General features: G+C 39.1%; 1 protein-coding gene across 1 annotated transcript in view; it reads left to right on the forward strand.

The window, feature by feature from the left end:
• Positions 1 to 835: 835 nt before the first annotated feature.
• olfm2a (olfactomedin 2a) overlaps positions 836 to 21,697 on the forward strand; it is a 58,325-nt gene continuing 37,463 nt past the window's right edge. Inside the window, exon 1 of the mRNA XM_043235676.1 lies at positions 836 to 1,324. Coding sequence (XP_043091611.1) covers positions 1,268 to 1,324 — 57 coding nt within the window. The 5' untranslated portion in view covers positions 836 to 1,267. The remainder of the gene's footprint in view (positions 1,325 to 21,697) is intronic.

Consider the following 21,697-nt stretch of genomic DNA (forward strand, 5'->3'; position numbering starts at 1 on the left):
TTGGGGAATTTTTTTATCAGGATTCTTGCATGAACAGAAACTGTGTATTTAAAACTGAAATCTACATAAACTCTATATACACAATTACACATTTAAACTGTTACGTTTGATCAACTTAATGCCTCCTTGCTGGATAAAATGCTTAAATATCCCTGAAATTTACTTTGGCTCTGCAAGGCTTCAGCGGGCAGCAAATCTCAATTGAAGTGCTTTAACTACAAAAAAATAATAATAAAATAATTACTCAACCATTTTTGAATATTGTCCATTTCCCGTGGCCACGCGGCAAGCTCATGGGAATCCTACATTTCCTAAATATTGTAGCAGTCTGTAGACGGCCTCCGCAACTAAACAACAACTTCTCTCGGATGAATATTTAATGTCTGTTTATTTATTTATTTGTTAAGTAGCCCTGTAATAACTGGGATAATGTGCAGTAAGCTGGTCATTATCGCAAAATAACCCCCTTCAGGGTGATACAAGACACCTCTTGATCAGCCCGTCGGAGTTCTTTTGCAATAATGACCGGCTGACTACGTAGATTATCCCTTACTTAGAGACGACGCTAACTGTCAGCAACTCTCTTTCACATGCAAAGCGCCGCTAATGCGCTGCTCACAGTCTAATCCAATCATCAAACCGCCTGTATCATAATGTCACAGCTCTCCTGGGGATATGCATGTCATTTCATCCCCCATCTCAAAAATCCATTGTTTGTGCAACAGACTGGGCTGTCAATACAAAGCCTCTTCTTTCACCCTCTCTCTCTCTCACACACGCGCGCGCGCGCGCGCTGGAGCGGCTGGGCTGCATCTCGAGCAGGGCATCTCTTTGATTCCGCTCCCAGAGCGTCAATGTGTGCTGCTCCTAGCGTCGGAGCATCGCAAGCACATTAGTCACCTTCCAACCTCTGCAACTCGAGCTCAGGCAGTCGATCCCACTTCAAAAAGCCTGCCGAGAAGGGAACTGCTCGACTTCATTTCCCGCGCCCGTTTACAACGCTGACCTCTTGGTGGCGGTCACAAGCGAAAGATAGGAGACTAATCAAAAAACACAAGGCGGCTCGTTGTGCCGTGGCACAGTGGGGGTAATCTGCCTCCGTGAGCGGAATAAAGCCCAGCGCGTGCCGCCTGTGATGTGGATCGTCGCGCGCGCTCGACAGAACGTTGACAGAATCCTGCGCGGAGCTTAAGCGAGGCGGGCGAGCTCTGAAAACGAAAGTGCCCGAGTGCTGGTGGTGGTCGGGAACGCTGTCATTTCGAGAGGAATGCATCTATTCAGTGCCATGTTCCTGCTGCTGATGTTATCTACTATACCCTGCGAGGTAAGATGCCTTCGTAGCGCGCGAGATGCTGCTCAGCGCCACAACCCGCGTCGCAAATACGCATCGTTTGCGAGACGCACGGCGGCTTCTTTGATTATCAGTTTCTAAACAAGCGCCGAGTGCACTAATTAGCTCGTCGGAGGTTAATGGCCGAATCGCCGTTGAGTTGCGCGAATGAATCACGCAGGGAGGATTTTCTAAGAATCCGGGAACTCGATTAAGAGGGCGACAGACGAAAAGTTTCGCGATGAATCGTGGTCCTCCTCGAGCCCGAACGCATCCTCGCGGACGGACCTGTGTTTGCTGGAGCGCTGCTCGTATCGTCACAGAAGCACTTGTAAGAGCTCTTTTTGTTTGTTCGCCTCGAGTGTGAGATTTCCTCGCGCTGGCTGACGAGAACTGAAGTGACAGATGTGAATTGAAGTGAAGGACGGCGCATTACCTGACCTAGAAATATTCAGGCAAAATCAGACATGCGAAAATTTCACGCGGCTACTTCAGTGGGACATTTTCAGACTCGCCCAAACTGCTATGTTATTATTAGTCGTTGCCGTTTAGGTGTCAGCCGTCAATTATCAATGGCTTAACTATCAATGAATTGTGTAAAGTGCGCGTTTACTAAAGATTCAATGAAAAACTATGAGCACGTTGGTGTGGACCGTGAACAGAGCTCCGCCAATGGCGTTCGTGTTGGCTGAAGTCTCCTCGGACATTTCAGTTGATTATTACCTGTGCCACAACTTTATAAAAGCTATTTTAACTAACAGTTCGACTGGTCAATATTCGGTTTAATTTTTGATGCTGCAATAAATAGTAGAAGAGGCTGGAGAGTGCTGTGAACAATTGAGAAGGTGCTACAGAGTGACATCACCAACATGTTGTAGGCTGCATCCACAGTGTGTTTTAAAATATAATGGTTTGGATGTGAGATAAAGGGTAAATTAAGATTTCTGTTATTATAATTTGTCGCAGAATGATGCGAACGGGTGTTAAATGACAGAACTGGTGTCATCTGACTGAGCGTATGTGGATGGTTGTACAGTAAAAATGTCCAATGTACTTCTACTGCATTTGCACTTATGGGACACTACTACTACACACACGTTGTTAGAAAAGCAAGCCTTTGTTTTTTGATTTTGCTATTTTGTATTAGGCCTTACATGTTTACCATTTTGGAATTTTGGAGTGAGGTGAGAATGGGTTAGGGGTTAGGAAATAATGATTTGGAACAAGTAAATTTGATTACCGCAATACATTCATACAACAGATTTAGAACGTAATTGTTTTCTGTTTATACAATCAGCTATAGGTAGGGTGTCACAGCAGCACACGTCAACACAAATTTACAGATTTTTCAATTTCTGAAATACCTTGATTTGTAGCAGAATGAATTATGCCAAAGTTATATATATAAAAAAAGTGTTAGAACACTCCCCGGTCTTCCATAAATTTGTTAAGTTCTGCATAATAAATAATTAAGGCATTTTCTTGAAACTGTGTTTCTGTGTTACCACAGCTCGGTTGTGTTTTATTTAATTTTTTTGTCACTGGTGTCTAGTACGAAAAATGGTAAAATGTATAATTTGATACTATTTCAATTATATTCTGCTTTAATCACATGCTATTTTAATATGCTATTAACAGTAAAAAAAATAAATTCCGAATAGAACCCAAAAGCATGTGACTTCCCATTATGTGGCGTAATTAGAGACTGGAGATGATGCATTTGATTAGATGTAACCTGTGTGCTCTATAAAAGCAGTATGTTAAGCAGTCTGCGACTGATTTTAATATTAGAGGAAAGGAAATGATACGGTACAAGATGTGTGCACAGTTTGCAAATTTGCTAGTGCTGCTGTTCCAGACATACATTAGGATATGTAAATGCGAACGCATCAGTAAAAGATATGAGAGTCCTGTAGGCATGCATAGGAATGTATATTTCTGTTTCTTCACCACAAACTTCTCATAATTGGCCCAAGGGGACAATTTGTTGTAAGTGTTTGCATTAAATATTAAATGGAAGAGAGAAAAAGTGGCACCACCCATCTTCCTGATGTAGAAGTGTAGATATAAAAAATGGATGAATTCTTCTGGTGTTCCTCTATCCTGCTAGGACTTTTTCGCATGGGATGCAAAGGAACATTCACATGCATGAACCCACAAACATGCAGCCTTGCAAACCATGAAATATGCAACATGTTTAAATGAGACAGATGCACTTGTTCGCTCACGACTTGTGTTTGTTAAGTACCCATAATTCCCCAGGGCCCTGACGACCAGTGATACAGATGGGCGCCTACTCAACCTTGATGATCCCCTTTTATGATGGGGGTTACATCGCTTGCACATTTAGCACACTTCACACGTCTGTGCATCTCTGTGCATGTCCACATGTACGTGTAAATGCTCCCCGATGTGCATTGTGTCCTTAAATAAGGACAAACAGAGGATCAAATTCTATTTAGGCCATAAAACTGGATGGAACCGGGTTTAATTAGACTCTGTGAAACGTAGAGTTTAAAGCAGAATGCAGATTAGCAACAATAACAGTTTAACAAATTAAAAGCTCGTTTTGTTCTCAGCTCTCTGCGATGATTCACTCAATAATCATTAACTTGAATCAGCTCGCACACCTTTATTGCTACACTGGACGCAAAAGGCATTTTTGCTCTTTTTCCCCCTCCCCTCGGTTCATAGCGCATTGTATTATTTATAGGCAAACCTATTCAGTCGGTATCAACAGATGTGCGTTTATTAGGGTCTCATCTTCTTAATTAGTTTTGAGTGGCTGCTCGCAGTCGGGATCGGACATCTATTGAACGCTATCATTAGCGCCGCTCAAAGCGAGGGCTACCGCTAGGGGCTAACACACAGGCATCTTAAAGAAACTTTAATTAGTTTATTTTAAAACACTATTACACAGACTGACATTTTAAATCCACGCGTTTAAGCGTGAGTCATGTACTGTATATGTTGACAGGAACGAGCGACGATTCCGCAACCACACAATGACAGACATTAACCACAAATCTGCTCGCAATCAACATCTTCATCAAATGTAATTAGCTAGTGCGTTAGAGGCAAACACGTTAGCTTAGATATGCAGCTCAAGGGGCCCACTGGATGTGTCTGATCATTCCTTGCTTTAATGGCATCACAGAGCTGTCATGAGAGCATCGGATAGCTCCTTTCAGCTGGAAGGCAGAGTGCTTCCATTTGAAGCCATCCATCAATGAAATTATCATTTTAAAAAAAAAAAAAAGAAACGATATGGGAGGCTCGGTGGCCACACTCTGCCAGCCCCCAGAGACGCTGAGAGATGCAAAACCATCACTTTTAGCTTGCGAAATGAGGGGGTTGTCTGTTTACTCACTATTTAGCCCTGTTATATCAAACTCTCTGCGGGAGAGAGGTGCTAATTGGTTGCAACTGCGAGACAAAACCCTCATAAGTTGATCAAAATCTGTTCGCGGCCCGTTTTTTCACTTTGTTTCGTAAATACACCAGAGACGTGCATCAAAAGCAAATGGCTACAATTGTTTAATAAGACCGTTTTAACGCGCAGGCCTTTGAGAAATAGAGAAGCCGCTTGCAGCGGAAAGCCGCCCAGCTGGAGAGAAGTGAAATAATGTGCTTCAGACCCGCTGTTCGCTAGAAACTCTCGGCTGTACTTTGGAATTCACTTAAATGCGGTCGTTTAATAATAAGCTAGGTAGGAATTGGCTGCTGCAGCCCCGAGATTTTATTAAAAGGGAAATATGAGATAAAATGAATAATTTCAGTTAAGCTGCAGTCTGATGTAATTTCGGCTCCCCTTGTAGGAGGTATTAGTCACGCGGGGTCAAGCGAAGCTTCCTCTGGATCATATGAATGGGTGTCATTTTATTTACACCAAGTACCTCGGACATGTGTCGGCTTGTGAAATAATGTCCAGTTCGAATAAGCAACTGGTGGCAGCATGATCCAGTCAGATTTGGACAGGACAGAGTGTTTGCATGGCACTGAACCAGAGCAGGCCGGATACGAGCAGCTGCCCGGAGAGTATCACTACTTTCGGGGCACATGCCGCCTAAAGGAAGCTGTGCAGTGAAAGCCCATTCTTTGAATTATGATTGGTCCAGTCCAAGTCAGTTCGTCTTGCCCACCAGCTAAAAGGCCTATTATACACCCATTTGATCAGATGTGAGATAATGTGCACGAACCTATTAGGCCTCCTTTCTAAAGTTAGCTTGGCAATGAAAATGGTCTCATAGTAGATTTTGGCTGTTGAGAGACTAATAAATATCAGGAGCAGTGATGGTGCTCTTGGATGGCGGTCAAAAAAGGGCAGTGACGCGCACAAAGCTTCAGTCGCCTTTCAGATCAAGGACGTGCAGGCAGGTCGGACAGGATGTGCTCTGCCAGCCATCGGTCCGACTTCCAAACGGGGAATTAGACAAATGAAAAGGCCCAGGACCAGCAGCATAAATCTCTCAAACAGTACCCCAAGCACGGACAAGAGTGGCCAGCAGACCCACTGCTGCTCTGCATCCTCACTAATGCCAGCAGCTGTCAACTTGAAACTCTTGCATGGTTTCCCACTGAAGCTAGATGGGAGACCTCTTAAAGGAACACTCCACTTTTTTTAAAAAAAATAGGCTCATTTTCCAACTCCCAAAGAGTGAAAAAGTTGAGTTTTACTATTGTTGAATCCATTCAGCCGATCTCCGGGTCTGGCGATAGCACTTTTAGCATAGCTTAGCATAGATCATTGAATCTGATTAGACCAGAAGCATCTTGTTTAAAAATGACCGAACAGTTTAAATTTTTTTCCTATTTAACTCTATTTGACCCTTCTGTAGTTAGATTGTGTGCTACGCCCGACAGAAAATGTTATTTTACTAGTTATTTTAGCCTAGAAAATGCGAATTTTCATTTTCCGCCAGGCTTAGTACACCCTTTTTTTTTTTATCTGTGTGATCTGCCAGGACCTTGCTCGCTAATCTAAAGCGGGTTAAGGCTAAAAGGGATACAGCTAAAACTACTGGGCATGCAAACACCAATATAGCGTTATATTTTGTCACACTGTATAACAATAAAATGTAATTTAACATTTCAAATAAAGATTCATTGATTACATTGTTATGCCAGGGTCTAAAAGGGGCTGTTAAAATGTATTTTTCTTTGAATCATTCAAGAGATTTGTTCAAAAACGCTGATTCATTCAGTAATGAAAAAAGCAAATTGAGTGAGCCATTTAATCATTCATAAATTACATGTGATTTTGTTTAGTTGTCTTTTCTTTATATTCTTGAGAGAACCGCAAAAAAACAAACATAATTTATTGAGAATCAAGCAGCTCTATTTTGCACACAGACAGCTTTTAAATGAATACGGTTTTATGTAGCCTGCTGATTTTTGTTGGTATTCAGCTGCAGCAGTGTTTGATATTATATATATATTATTCAATTATGTTTGATATCATTTTTTAATCAGACTGGAATCGAAACTAGGAAGCAAAAAAAAATTCTGAATCAATAAACAGAATAGATGGATTTGATCAAATTCAAACACTACCCAGCCCACAATGATGTTGGGGACAATATAAAGGTTTTGTCCTTTGGAAGAGATTTTAATCTGTCGTGACTCTCTGTGGTCATTAAACATCCCAGTGAGTGTCTCAGAAGATTAGGGGTGTAATCCTGGCTACAGTTGCCATTTGTCCTTGATCATAGGCTGACCAGATGTTTCCTATTTTCTGGGTACATTGCTCTTTTTTGGTGTCTTGTCTCTGGTTTTTATAGCCAGTCTGAAACAGCTCACAATCAGAAGCAACAGATGTGCTAGAACAGAGTGGGGTAACTTCAGTCCTAGATTGTCACAGTCCTGCAGAGTTTAGTTCCATCTCTAATCTAACACACCTGCCTGTAATTTTGGAGCAATCCTGAAGGCTTTGGCTAGATTTTTTCAGGTGTGTTTGATTAGGGATAGAGTAACTGCACAATAACCTGTCAAGGAATGAAGTCTTCCATCCCTATGCTAGATTTTCCACAAGCTTGTTTTTTTTTTTAAACATACATTGTGTAATTTCATTTTTTTGAGACTCACTGAAGAGAAGACAAATTAAAAGTAACAACAACAAGGCCGCTAGTGACTTGTCAAGTTGCTGTGCACACAAGGCACACAAGATAAAATATAAATGATTAAAAAAGCCTGATAGTTATTACTTGCCAGTGTCAGTGTATTTGTAGATTACTTGATTAGAATCACGAAATAAATCATGCGATGAATCACATTTGAATTACATATTTGAATTAATTTAGTTTCACTAAGGCCGGGACAACAAGCCGGTGGCCGGCCGATATCAAGCCATATTTTAGCGTCTGTCATTCTAGTTTTTGAGGTGTATAGTTGGTGATAGTTGGACTCCTATTGGCAGATTTCTGGCAAATTGAACATTTTCGAAAACCGAAGCAAGCAAATGACCAAATCTAGAGGATCTAGAGCATTCTAAAACGCAAATAAAAGACTTCTGCCACTTGCTGGTATGGAGAGTTTTTCCTCTTGCTCATGTGCCAGACATGCTATATAGCCATTGACTATAGTTTACATGCTATGTTCAGTTAAAACACATTTTTCGGCCCAGAAGTAGACAATGTGAGTCAACACCACAGTCTGTTTGTCCACATAGGAAATCAGTGTTGCAACAAGTGTACATTGATAAATGGCATTTAGACGACGTGTTAACTATGTGTGAGTGTAACTATTAACTATGTGTGAGTGTAATAAATCATAATCATGATACTTCATTTATTAATTTACGTTAAAATACAAACAACTGGAATGACCTCCAAGCCTGACCGCTGACTTGAAATGCTTGGTTTTCATTCCAGAAACTGATCACCTCGTTCTGCTGCAGAATATAAATAAAAGAAACTACTAACTAATGCAACACAACCTTCCCTCCATCATGTGTGAGTGTTCTTCTGCATATGTATGCGAGGGCACACTTGAGCCATGCAACAATCACAGTGGAAGGTGGACGCAGAAAATAATGTTAATATTTTCACATGCGACACATGCGGGGGCGTCTGCTCATAATGATACTATAGTTGACATCATAATAATGTCACAGGCGGCGCATGAGCCGCACTAACAAGCAATGAGAAATGAATAAGCCCCCCTCCCTTTGCCCACATTCAAGTGTTCCCATTAACATTCAATTGTAATGCATTACAATCAGGTAGCGTGCGCGGATGCATGGCTAGATGAGGCGATTGAATAGCACAGCCTACACTGTGAGAGGTGGCTGATTAGGACCCACTGATGAGTCTGTATTGTGTGTGGCACAGCGGAGGGGTCGAATGTGGGCAGAATGCACGCATGTGTGTGCGTGCTAGTCCACATGTCCGGTGTGAACAGAGATGCTACCGCTGTGCGACTGTGGTGGCGTTTGTGCTGTCTGAGGAACACGAGAAGTGCGAGATTAGATTCTGGGTTTTGTCCCTCGCATGACAGTCGCGCGAATACCTGCTGCTATCAATATTTATTTCTTTATCCACATAAGAGCAGGCTCACAATGCGTGTTGACACTTCTGTGGGTCCTTACAAACACACAGGCCTCGACTACCAGCACAGAACTGTTTAGATTGCAGTTGCCAAGGAAAAGAAGAAAAACCCGCGAAATGTTTGCAGTTTTAGCATTGTGGGTTTTGGAGTCATGAGTAAAATAAGATCTGTTGTTAATAGCTCCTACTTCAACATTTCGTGCACACACAGCACATCAAGTGCGAATATTTAAACCTTGTTCCAACTAACAAAAAACAAAACAAAAACAAGCTGATTAAAATCCTATGCTTGGTAATTATAAAGATTTATGAGCAATTTTTGTAGACTTGTTAGTTCTGATTGTGAAAAGCACAAGTGTACCAGAGTCTGAGTAAAGTCAGTAAGTTTTTGATCAGCTTTTGAACATCAAATAGCATTTTTGTGAGGAAAAAAAAACAGTAAACAAATCCTTTCAGAGACAGAATAGCCAAAACACAGCACAAGGTTTTTTTGATTTACATTGCAGCTTGTTCCACAAATAAATATCTGCAGAACACTGATTGGCGTTTTCGAACCAATCAGTGTTTTCAATTGCTTCACCAAACTTGCTTTAACCCATTGGGAGCTGTGTTTAGGGCTTTAGTGTTTATGGGTGAGTCTTTGTTATTTTAGCAAATTGGCTAAAACGATTGAATAGAGCACATCATTTGAATACACCCACTGATCGGGAAATATGATGGTTATGCAGAGATACCAAACCTGAATATTCTGCCCACATAGACAGGAAGAGATCGTCAGAATGATATAGAATAATATTTTTATTATGTTATATTTAGGAGCTAGTACATGTTAAATATTTGTAAGGTTTATTATATATCTTCTGTAATGCTTTGCTAGAAAGGTGCTTTACATTTTGTGCATTAAAGTATTGTATGTAGTCCTATACCTTTTAAAATTGTTCTTTTTTTGGCATCAGTGATTACGTGAAGAGCCATTCGTGGAATATTCATGGTATATTTATGGAATATTTTCATCATTCCAAAAGCTCTTTATAGTGGAAAAGTGTTTTTATTATTATTATTATTATTATTATTATATGATTAAAATGTTCTTTACACTTAGAAAAAGGTGGTTCTTTTTATGAATTATAGAGCTAGAAATTTACTATTCTTTGGCATCGCAGACAAACCCCATTTTGGCAAATTTCAATATCTAGATTTAATGGAATAAACATTATGAGATACAACACAATTTTGTTTTCTGGTGAGCAAATAAAAACATCCGGAGAATACATTAAGCCAGCTAATCTGATTAAAACTTCCCCTTTCTGCAAAACAATTCTTGTCGTTCTGTGTACAATAATCATCAGATGGCCTTTGAACAGTCTGAGGCGACCATTTAACTAATGGATTCAGTATTTCTCTTCTACTAATTATTGGTAATGACTGAGTTTTTCCACTCATTGTTTTTCCACATGTGTGTGATTGTACCTTTTGGGGTAATCATTGGAAAACCTCGATGTGAAAGACGCTCAGAAGCTGTTAGCGAGTGAGGGTTTTATGAACGCTCGGAACATCTGCTTGGTGATTCTTTGACAGGTGCAGCGTCATTGTGGCAGCATGTTTTGGTAAATCTGCAAACTCTCACCTCCTGCGTCCTGATTCAAACCTAGCCCAAGGACCAAACAGGGAAAAAAAACATTGTCCTCATTCGCTAATGTTTCTACCTGAAAGCATGTTTGTCCCTGTGTGACACCACACTCCAGCAGGGCTCAGGGGAGCGACGGCCTGAGCTGACCACGCCAGGTGTCTTGCCCGAGCTTTTATAGGCCTCTAGGTGCCTCTGTGGATGTCGACGATGTGCAGATGTGCGTGTTCGACTGTCCCGCGGCCTAATGGAGCACCTAAGCACACATCCTCAGATGACAGCTTGAGTGAAGGGTCTGTTTCCAGCTCGTTCCCCAGGCGAGACCCCCGGGCTCTTCTCTGCCGCAGAAGGCTGTAACATTAAAGCGCTACAACTCAATCCGACCCCAAATATCTGTCACTTCCCTTTAACAGCCAAAATAAAAAGCCACTCTCTCCTGTGAGGAAAAAAAAAAAAAACCAACACAGCGTGGTCGGGTTGACATTATTAAATTACATTTAGTACAGCTGGTACATGAAATTCTTCTTTTAGTTCTGCTGAATCTGTTCCGTCACCCGAGCGGCAGATTAACAGAGCATCCTGTTCGAGCAGCGTGTCATCGTTTTCTGCCTCTCTTTCTCTCTCTTTGTGTCGGGCTACGGCTCTGTCAGCTTGGTGGCGTGAATATCAGGCATGCGGTATCAGGTCTGCCGGGCTCCCTCGGCTCTGTGGCCTTGACTCTAAGCGAAAGTGACATTTTTCTGACAGCCGCGAGAGCAGCCAGTGAGAGGCCCATCCTCCCCTGCTCTGGCCTACTATTACTGTACACACTAGTGGCACCGCACATCGTGACCAAATAAAACACGTGCACTGATGCACCCTAACTAGACAGCACACAGCGAGCGAGGGCAGGGTCATCTACGGCCGGTCTCCGGGAGGTTATGGTAATAATGGGACGGTGGGGCTAACAGCCGGTGGGATCTTGCATCGGCCGCTTTGCGTTTGCCTGACGTTGGTGTGTTGTAGTTACTACCTTCTGACCGGTTTTCCTGTGCGACCTTGCTTTCCACCACCGAATGAATCTTTTATGAGCTCTGCGATGTGGGTTTTCGGTGTGGAAGATTGGAATATAAATATGGCAGGTGCACACAGAGCCTCAAGCGGTGTGATATTAAACTCTTTATGCTGGGAACGTGCCGGATACGTGTCACCCCGCGACACGCTACACATATATGTGGTACTTATTTTTATGCGTTAGGACGCTTTTCTTTGGCACGATTTTCTTTGGCAGTGGTATCTATGCAACCGTCTCGTCTTAAAATAAAGCAATCTGCTTTTCAATTTGGTAACAGAACAATGCGCACTGTAATTTGCTCTGAAAACTCTTAGCAACAAGGCTTGACGGTACTAAATATATTGACAGCGTGTTTTAAGCCTGCTGTCTCTTTGGTGTCTCATTTGTGTCAGTCTGCATTATGTTTCGTACTACAAATAAATGTGGCCATCTGCTCGCAGTGAATTAATATGTAATATATGAAGCCCAGCCGATGGCAAATGCGACACACTACAAGGGTGCTAAGCTAATCGAGAGCGAACTCTTACGGAAAGGTCACTTTTACTCTGTCAACCAGTTCTGCTTTTGTATGTTTTTTTAATAATATTTGACACGGATCGGATCTTGTCGAATACGTGTAAACAGGAAAAACATGTTTTCACATGTTATTTGGGCCACTTTCAAACGTGAAATTAATCTGATGTCATCTGAATCTGAAGTTTTATGCATGTTTATGTGACACCAGATTAAATCTGGTCTGAAATTCCTGCAATTGATGGCAATGCAACCGAAGAAGTTTGGGGTCGGCAAGATTTTCTAAATTATTTTTTAAAAAGAAGTGATGCTCACTAGGAATGCATTTATTTGATTAAAATACTGTGAAATATGAAATATGGTACAGTAAAAAAATATACTAATATTGTGAAATATTTGTATATTTTAAAGTGTCATTTATTTCAGTGATGCTAAAGCTGAATTTTCAGTATCATTACTACAGTCTTAAGTGTCATGTGATTTTTCATGATGAGAATCATTCTAACGTGCTGATTTTCTGCTGAAAGATCAAGAAAGTAAGTGAGTAAATGACGATAGAATGTTTGAATAAACTATTGCTTTATTGTGAAAAGCACAGTTCGGATCATTTGGTACTAGAAGAATTTCAGAGAAATATTAGTTTTAACATTTTTGAAACTCTAGAAGAGTCATACATGAGATTGCTGGGGTCTGTTTGTATTTTGTACTTTTTTTGTATAGTAATGGCTCTCAATCTCAATGCAATTATTCACAAAAGTAAATCATATGTGAAACCATTCATACTTAAATGCGTCAGTTTAATGGAACATTTTTACGAGAGATTGGATTTGTAAAGATTTATACAGAAATTCGCTGTGCTTGCGCATTACGAAAAAAGGACCTTTGTAGTGAGGGAGAAACAATTGAGATATTAAATTGATTTCATTTGTCATTTTCTTTACACTAGCAACCCATTCCCCTGTCTTTTCTTTCTTGATTCCTCCCTTTTTTTATCTCCCCCTGTCCCTGTTTGTTGTTTTTCAGAGCATATTTCCCTCTCGACACCCTCAGGTGTGACAAAGCAGCATCTCCTGCAGAAAGATAACCTGTCAAAGAGAGAGCGAGCGAGATAGAGAGAGATTCGAAGGCAAGCGATGCAAATGCCGTGGAGGGAGAGAGGTAGAGAGAGGAGACTCTTTTTTATCGACATGTTTGTTCTGCCATAAGACAGACAGTCAAAGAGATACGGCGGCCACTCCGGGTGCCGGCGCTGTGGCAAACTCTTAGACAGGGCATTGATGAGGAAATGTTCCTCCCTTTCCCCGTTTCTCTGTGGCGGTGCTTGAAAGCGGACTCAGAAGTGGAATAGCGGCAGTGGCTATACCTGAGCCGGGCCCTGTACTGGGGGAATTTCTTTTCAAAAACCAAGAAAGAGAAGCACTGTCAGCCCTCATTTGATATTCTCAAAGATAACAAGCCTCTCCTGTTTCCACACAGCAGCACAACCTGCTCGCTCTGATACTTACTCTTGGGACTGACGTGGAGCACATGAAGTGCACAGACGTTACGTGTTTGAGAAGCAAGCATGCTGACGCCAGCACACGTGAGCCGCAGCAGGAGAAAAGCTCAAGACATGTCCACGCTGTAAAACATTTCCACCTGATTCATAAAAAAATTGTGTAGAAAGTATTTGCACTCAGAAATTGCTGGCACGTTTTACTGTCAAATTTAAAGGACATTTAAAAGTGAAATTTGGAAATGGAAAGACTGAAGTATGTTGCTAAAATGTAAAAAAAAAAAAAAAAAATTAAATAATTAAATTATTTTAATGAATTAATGTAATTCTACAGAATTAATCCAAAGTTAGAGATGGAAACGTGTTTAAAAAAATGGTTTAAAATATTTTTATGCAAATTTTATAATATCCAAGGTATATATTTCAAGTAACTGTGCAGTTAATTCTGATACAGAGCTTTAGAATATTTGTCCGCTCCTAAATTTGTCACTACAAAATCTGTTTTAATAATAATGATTTAATTAGAAGGGTTAAATTAACATTTGCTTATAACTAAATTGTGTGTATATATATATATATATATATATATATATATATATATATATATATATATATATATATACATAATTTAGTTATAATTGCATAAGTGCCGTAAAATTTTGTTTATTTCCCTAAATATGAGGATTGTGTCACCCTTATAGTCATGACTTTTTTAGTAGTGACAATTTTATGGGATAACACTCAAAACCATAGTGACAGTAGTGACAATGAAGATGTCACTACCGAAACGCCACCAAATTTTTTTATTACTGACATTTATTTTAGATACTTAAGAACCTAGTTAAATATGCTAATCAGCACATTGTTAGCTAGCACAGTTCTGAACAGTGGTACACATCTAAAAACTAAATGTTATGGAGTAACTCGCAAAAAAAAATGTGTTCAGTTGCAGTAAAGCTGTTGTGGATCTGCTTTCCCGAATCACTCTTTTAACTGGCACAGATTTGCAGAAAATGCTCATTTTATGACAAAGGAACATTTTACATTTAGTTGCGTGCGTTGAGGAAACTGAAATATTTTTTTCAGAATTCCATGATGAATAAAAAGTTCAAAAGAACAGCATTTATTTTAAATAATCTTTTGTAATATACTGATTAATGAAGTAATACATTTTGTAATATAAATGTGTTAAGTGTCACATGTAATAAAAATGTAATATTATTATTATAATATAAAAGAGACCTATTTAACACCAAAATTTCAAGAAAGTCCGCTTTCTTCCTGCAAGCAATCAGACTTATGAACGGCTGTGTCTAACAGCTGTATAATTTATAAATATATAAATCTGTAACAGAAATGTAATATTGGTGAATTTTAATGACTCCGAGTCTTTCATTTTCCCTAATATCCAGAGTCTGCACCAGCCCATACGAACTGGGGGGATTCTAGCCGTGTCCCCGTTTGAAATGGAGAGTGGGAGATTTTGTTCCCCTCTGTAGAAATTGGTAATCTTTTATATTATTATTACAGAAACAATATAAATGAAACGTATGATAAATGAAACCAAAATGTCAAGAAAGTGAGTAGACAGATAAAAAAAACTGATTTCAATCAGAAGATTTGCATCTTTTGAACAAAAAAAAAAACTATTCACATTTGCTGCATGTGTATTCACAACAATTTATTATGTAACCTTTTTGTTACATCAAAAAAAAACAAACAAGGGAATTTCAAGTAATGTTAGTACTAATTAGACAGTCTGCAAACTCATTGGCTTTGGTATGTGGAGAATTTGCTTGCATACATTATATGGACTCCATGGCCTTTCAAGATGTGATGGTTCAAAGTAAAATACTCTCCATGTTTGAAATGTTCTGACTTATTAATATTCTTTAGAAATGTTTGTCCTTCAGTCAGGAATATATATTAATTTAATGTAAAAGATAATTTCCTTCATTTCATTTGAGAGATGATACTTGCATCAAGTGAACTGGACCATTATAAAAAAAGTTTAGGTTGCATAACATTCTTTTTAGCTGCACATCCTCGAATATCAAATATTTCAGCACCTCCAACCCAAAAAATCTTCCCGCATTTCTGTCAGATATACATTTTTAATAAAACGGCAATATCGTAAGTAACTTTAAAGACCCTATGAAATGAAAACGCGAGGGGCCATCTAAATGCTAATGTACTGATCATTCACCCCTGCATAATGCATGAATTATTAAACAACAAAGATTTTTTTAAACCTCACAACTTTTTTTCTTCATTTATTTATTTTTTATTATTAGTACAGTTACGTGATTGCGCATTATAGTGGACATCATACAGGTAATGTACGTTTAAACTGTAACAAAATAATTAATAGTAGAGTAACTGAAGAACCGTGATCGATACACTCTTAAAAATAAAGCTGCTTCACGATGTCATGGAAGAGCCTTTTTTGTATGAATGGTTACATAAAGAACCTTTAAGGTCTTTGTGTTCCATAAAAGGTTCTTTGTGGCGACAGATGGTAAAAAGAGATGGTTCTTTAAAGAACCTTTGACTGAATGATTCTATGTGGAAGCAAAAATGGTTCTTCTATGGCATCGCTTTTTATTTTTGTCATAAAAACCACAAGGACATATAGAGAGCAACTGTATGAACGAAAGAAAACATGCCTCTCCGAACCAATTGTTAGACTCTTTGAATGTATGCTATTTCCTGCTGTGCTTGAAGTGAAGGAGGCGAAGTCCATCTGGACAATGTGTGTTACTTTATTTATGTTCTTAACAGACACTTTCCTGCCAAAGCACTTCACAAAGCACCTTTTACAAAATGCGCACGTACAGTGGGTAAATGAGTAAACCATCATCATACATCATTCACTGGTGAGATACCAACTAATAGATAATGGTTCAAAATAGCAGCAGCATTCATAATAAGTATTCATACCAGAACGTCCACTTTCTTTCTGCGAGCAGTCAGACTTACGGATGACTGTGTCTAACAGCTGTATAATTTATAGACATATAAATCTGTAACAGAATTGTAATATTTGGGTGAATTTTAATGGCTTTGAGTCATTAATTTTCCCTAATATTCAGAGTCTGCACCAGCCCATACAAATTGAGGGGAATCTAGAGGTGTTTACCATCGAAATGGAGAGTGGGAGATTTGGTCTCCCTCGGTAGAAATCGGAAAAGCACAGGGACCGAAGTGACCCTAACACCTCTAAAGTCTTCTTAAGGTCCTCAAGTACATTATCCTCCAGGAAATGACATCACTTTGGTGGGAAAACATCAGTATGAATACTATTAGCAATGATTCTGAAATGCTCTGTAGCATTGGATGGATTTTCCCACTTCAGTCCTGTTTGATAATGTTACAGAAATCAGATGTTTAATTAGGAAACTCATTTTAAGTTGGCACCCTTTATGTACAGTATATGGACTAACTCTCAATCACTAAGCAAGTACCAACTTCCCGCATCCTGTGTATTTCCTTGCTATGGTATAAAAAGTTGCAGTCTGTTAAATCGCAACACAAGCTCTCCTCTCCTGCGCATTTCATATTGTTCTGTTTTACACACAATGTTGGAACGCAAGACAAATCGGTTAATTTCAGTGCCGAGCAGAGGAAGAGTGTGCAGACGTGCTGAATCCATAATCCCGCTGAAGGGATTCTCGAAAATATAAATGTGAGTGAAAAGAAAGCGAGAGAGAGAGAGAAATAATGGCAGAAGTTGGAGAGAATGTGCCTCTGGGGTTATTATCTTAAACATCCTTATAAAGAACAGAGCAATAATTAGACCCCTATCACTCTGTCACTTTGATTTTCTCTCGCTGAATAGCACTGGCACTCCTTACAGTTTGAGTTTAATTAGAATTATATCGTTAAATCAATACATGAACCACAATGGTTCAACAATAGCATGAGAATGTGTCTTTTTACTGTAGGAAACGCTGTATTGAAAGGGGAACCAAACACAGTGGTGTGTGATGGACTTGTTTCCATGTAAAAGGCATCGATTTACCGTACACTAATGGCGTATACCGTTCCTAACTGTTTTCGTTTCAATGACAAAATGATCTGTATTTGGCTAGAATCTGGCTGAGATTCTGGATAGGGCTTAAAATGGATATTTTTGTATCCGATCACCAACAGGATTTGTTCAGATTCGCGGACTGTTCAGTTTACATCAGTAAAGCCACTCATAGTATGAATGAGCCATTTGAATCATTTTATCACACGATTTGTAAAAACAGTAATTGCAGAACGGCATTTATGTGTTATATTTATGCGTTTGACTGTGTACATATCTACTAAGAAAGAGCGTTTAAGCATGGCGCAAAAGACAACAAAGCAGATCTAACGTTTTTTTCTTCCTCAGTTTTTATTTTCAATTCATATTCACGGCATTTAATTCGCAAGTGTAACATCTCTACTCCCTTTAGCCTGAGTGCTTGAGATACCAAAACATGTTATTGTATCCATTGTATATTATTTTTCATTTAATAGCGCAGCAGCCATTTGAAACTCGGCTTCTGGTGTCATTCACTTTCCGCTATTTTTGCTGCACAAAAATAGCCATTATGCTGCTTGAAATGGAAAAATGTCATATTATTTAAATGTATAATTGTTATGATAAAGACACTCTTTTGTAGGTCAAGTAGTTTTACCATTTACTGTACTTTGCTATTCTTCTGGTTACCCCGGACCAGCTAATGAAGCTGGACGTCTTGCACATTCACAGAAAAAACATTAAGATTTTTTTTGTACTCTCAGCACATTCGGATTTCTGAGATGCGCACAATTAAAGAAGACAACGCGCGAAGCACAATCAGATCACACTTCAGAATTTATTTAATGTCTAATTAACTAAAGTGTACTCCAACTGGCAACAATGATTCACCATTGCTATGTAATTTCAAATATGTTGATTAGAATATTCCCTTCCTTCTTGTGTTTATCTAACAGTCAAATCGGTCTAACTAAATGTTTTTCTTATTCTAGTAGAATTTCTTTTTTGTTTTTAAACCATTATTTGTAATTTTATACATTGTGGGGTTTTTTTACGTTTTACTGGTGCTACTTTTTACACTGGTGATACATACAACCTTCATTCTGGATGCGATCCATCGCAAATAATCGTTTGACAGCGCTACATATTTTACATATTATTTTTGACATACAGTACATACTACACTATTTAGACCATATTCATATTTATGTCATTCTGAATATATTCAGAATACATTTATTTTAAATAATTAACATTTCCCCTTCTTCTTACGTAATTCGTATATTCTTTTATAAAATCATACCTATATTAATACAGCAGCAGGTGTATTACAGGTATCTTTTTTTAACATACTGTAACAGTTGATTAGCTACTATTTTTATTTACTTTACAGTTGCCTTCATTTCAGTTAATTAGTCGACGAATCCTCTGTAAACATGCAGGTGTCATAAAGGCCGCAGCCAAGGTGATGGTGCTTTAATTTAAGTGAGCTAAACGCTCACTAACAAGCTCCTCACAGATCATCACTTCAGCTTCATTCCAGTCTGAACGAGAGAAAAACTGCGGACGTCTGAGTGGGCGAGTTGTTTACTTTGTAATTAGTCCATCCATTTTCATTTAAGTTGATTTCTGAGCTAACTGTGGACATTACAGGGCTTTATCCTATATGTACAAAGACAACGAGCCCATCACCTCATCACCGAGGTTCCCCTTTCACCCACATGGGTGTTGGACAGTGCTAGTTTTTAATTATTTTATATTTGTACGGTCAGCTATTTTTGCATACAGTATTTTCCCCCTTGCTTCTCCGAGAAAACGCCCATGGAGGAGGGATAGAGAGCGAAATCGAGTATGATAGGGATCCTCTGATTTGATGAATGAGGCGACCGTGATGCATGTGACATTTCTCTGAGATTGAGCTTCAAGGCTTTGTCTCCCGCTGATTGCCACGCTCTCCGAGCGATACGGCTTCACTGCGATCCAGAGGTGCAAGAAGAGCAGCGGAGGAGAGAAAACACAGACACAGGCAGACAGAGGCAGAGATTAGATGTAAGCAATGACAGCATCCGAGCCATTACGCTGCGATGACGGACGAGAAAAACCCAGAAGAATTCTCGCAGAGCAGTCGCTAGCACATGCAGCGCGCCCGATCAGGGCTGCCTCGCATTCTGCCATCTTAATTCTGAGCTTGTAGCAAGCAAGGACAGATATGTCAGCACTCTGCCAGACTTGGGGGGGGGGAGGTGAATATGTCTGCCGCAGGAGGAGGCCCCCCCGGCCACTCAGACGCCCTCAGAATTCTCCTCTCGCTCTCCACACCTCTCTCCCGCAATCTGCCTGCTGCAGCCGTGGAGAAGTGGAGTTTGACAGAAACAGAGACAGAGAGCTCCTCGCAGCTTGACGTACACATTTTTCTCGTTAGGCTTGCCGGGGATCGATGGTTGCAGTCGGGCTGATACCTTTGTTGGTGCTCCAGCTTTCTGGAAAGCTTTATTAAAAATGAGTGACAGAACAGATCCTCTGCCCGTCTTTATTTCTTCAGCGGGTCAGCCGTAAACCGCGGTAGGAAGGTTGTAGCCAGCCTCGGGCCTCTCGAAAGTGTTTGTTTGGTGTGAGGGGGCTATGAATAGCTTTTATGGTTATGGTTAAAGCATCGGTTTACCTGAAGATGTCAATTTGCATGGCTTCATATCGTTCCTAACCTGTAGGACTTCCTCTCTTCTGAGGAACACACAGAATGTTGGCAGAATGTCTGTAGTGCTCTTGTTCATGCAACTCAAATAAACAGACACCGGGGCTGCTGAAATGACAAAAATGTATCATAAAAATTCATAGAAGCGGTCCGTTTCAAGTCTTCTAAGGCCATATAATGGCTTTGTGTGGGGAGAATATGTTGATATAGACCGAAAATCTTCCTCTCCACAGAAGTTTGCAAATCTCATTCGCTGGTGTACACATCTGAACTTGACAGAACATCCATTTTGTCCAATCTTACATTTGTGCATTTGGGTTTAACTTTAATAAAAAAAAATGTTTGTTATGCGCTTTTGTCATTCTCATTTATCTATTTATATATTACTGGTAAGGTTTTTGGTAACACTTTGCTTAAAGCCTTTATGTAAAATGCATTATAAAAGTAGTTTTAATACATTAACTATGTCTTGTAGTGCAGCTTATAATGCATTGTAAAAGTTACAATGAATAATTGTAACCACAGTTAATACATTATAACACATGCATTTAAAATGTGTTCATAATTTTTGGTATTACAATGTATTAATAATTATGAATCATTATTATTATTAATAATAATTATAAATAATTATATCCTCCAATAACACTTTCTAATGCATTATATATAAAGGCTTTAGATAAAGTGTTATTTAATTAAAGTTTTATTAATATTAATTATAATTTAGTAATATTTAATTTTTAATTTGTCTTTTATTTTAATACATTTTTATATATTGTATAATTTATTATTAATAATATAGTCTTTATTAGTAATTCTAGTGCTTGAACTTAATTTTTTGTTTTCAGTTAGTTGCAAAGGCAACAGTTCTAATTTGAGATATTATTTAAATTTAATTTTACATCAGCTTTTTAAATGAAAAATATTTTTTAATTACAGTAAAATGTTTATTTTATTACATTAACCCTGGTCAAAGGTCACGCTAAGCTTTTATTGGGTGGGAAAAAAAGCCAAAGTGTCCATCAACAACATTCTAAATAAATAAAAAAGGGTGGAAATTTATTTTATGAGATATTTTATAACAGACATTGACATTTTCTGATGAATATCCTTTTAATTGTGCGTTAAAGAAATTGAATCCATGCAGACACATTACAAATAACATATTCAGTATATCCGCACCATTTTCCGCTTTATTTCATACAAAGCAAATAGAACGAATTGAACGAATACTGCACTTCCTAATCCTCTCACATATTTACAGAAACAAACCCCATGCAGGTTTGACCGAGGTTAGTCATTAGACTAACACATTTAACAAATGTAGCACACCAGTGGTTCCAGTTTACTTGATGCTTCAAATTGCCAACAGAACCTGAGAGGGTCTGCAAACAGACATCTTTTAATGAGGAAACATGGCACGAAGTGTAACA

This window comes from Puntigrus tetrazona, chromosome 3 (assembly GCF_018831695.1).
Source record: "Puntigrus tetrazona isolate hp1 chromosome 3, ASM1883169v1, whole genome shotgun sequence".
NCBI lineage: Eukaryota > Metazoa > Chordata > Actinopteri > Cypriniformes > Cyprinidae > Puntigrus > Puntigrus tetrazona.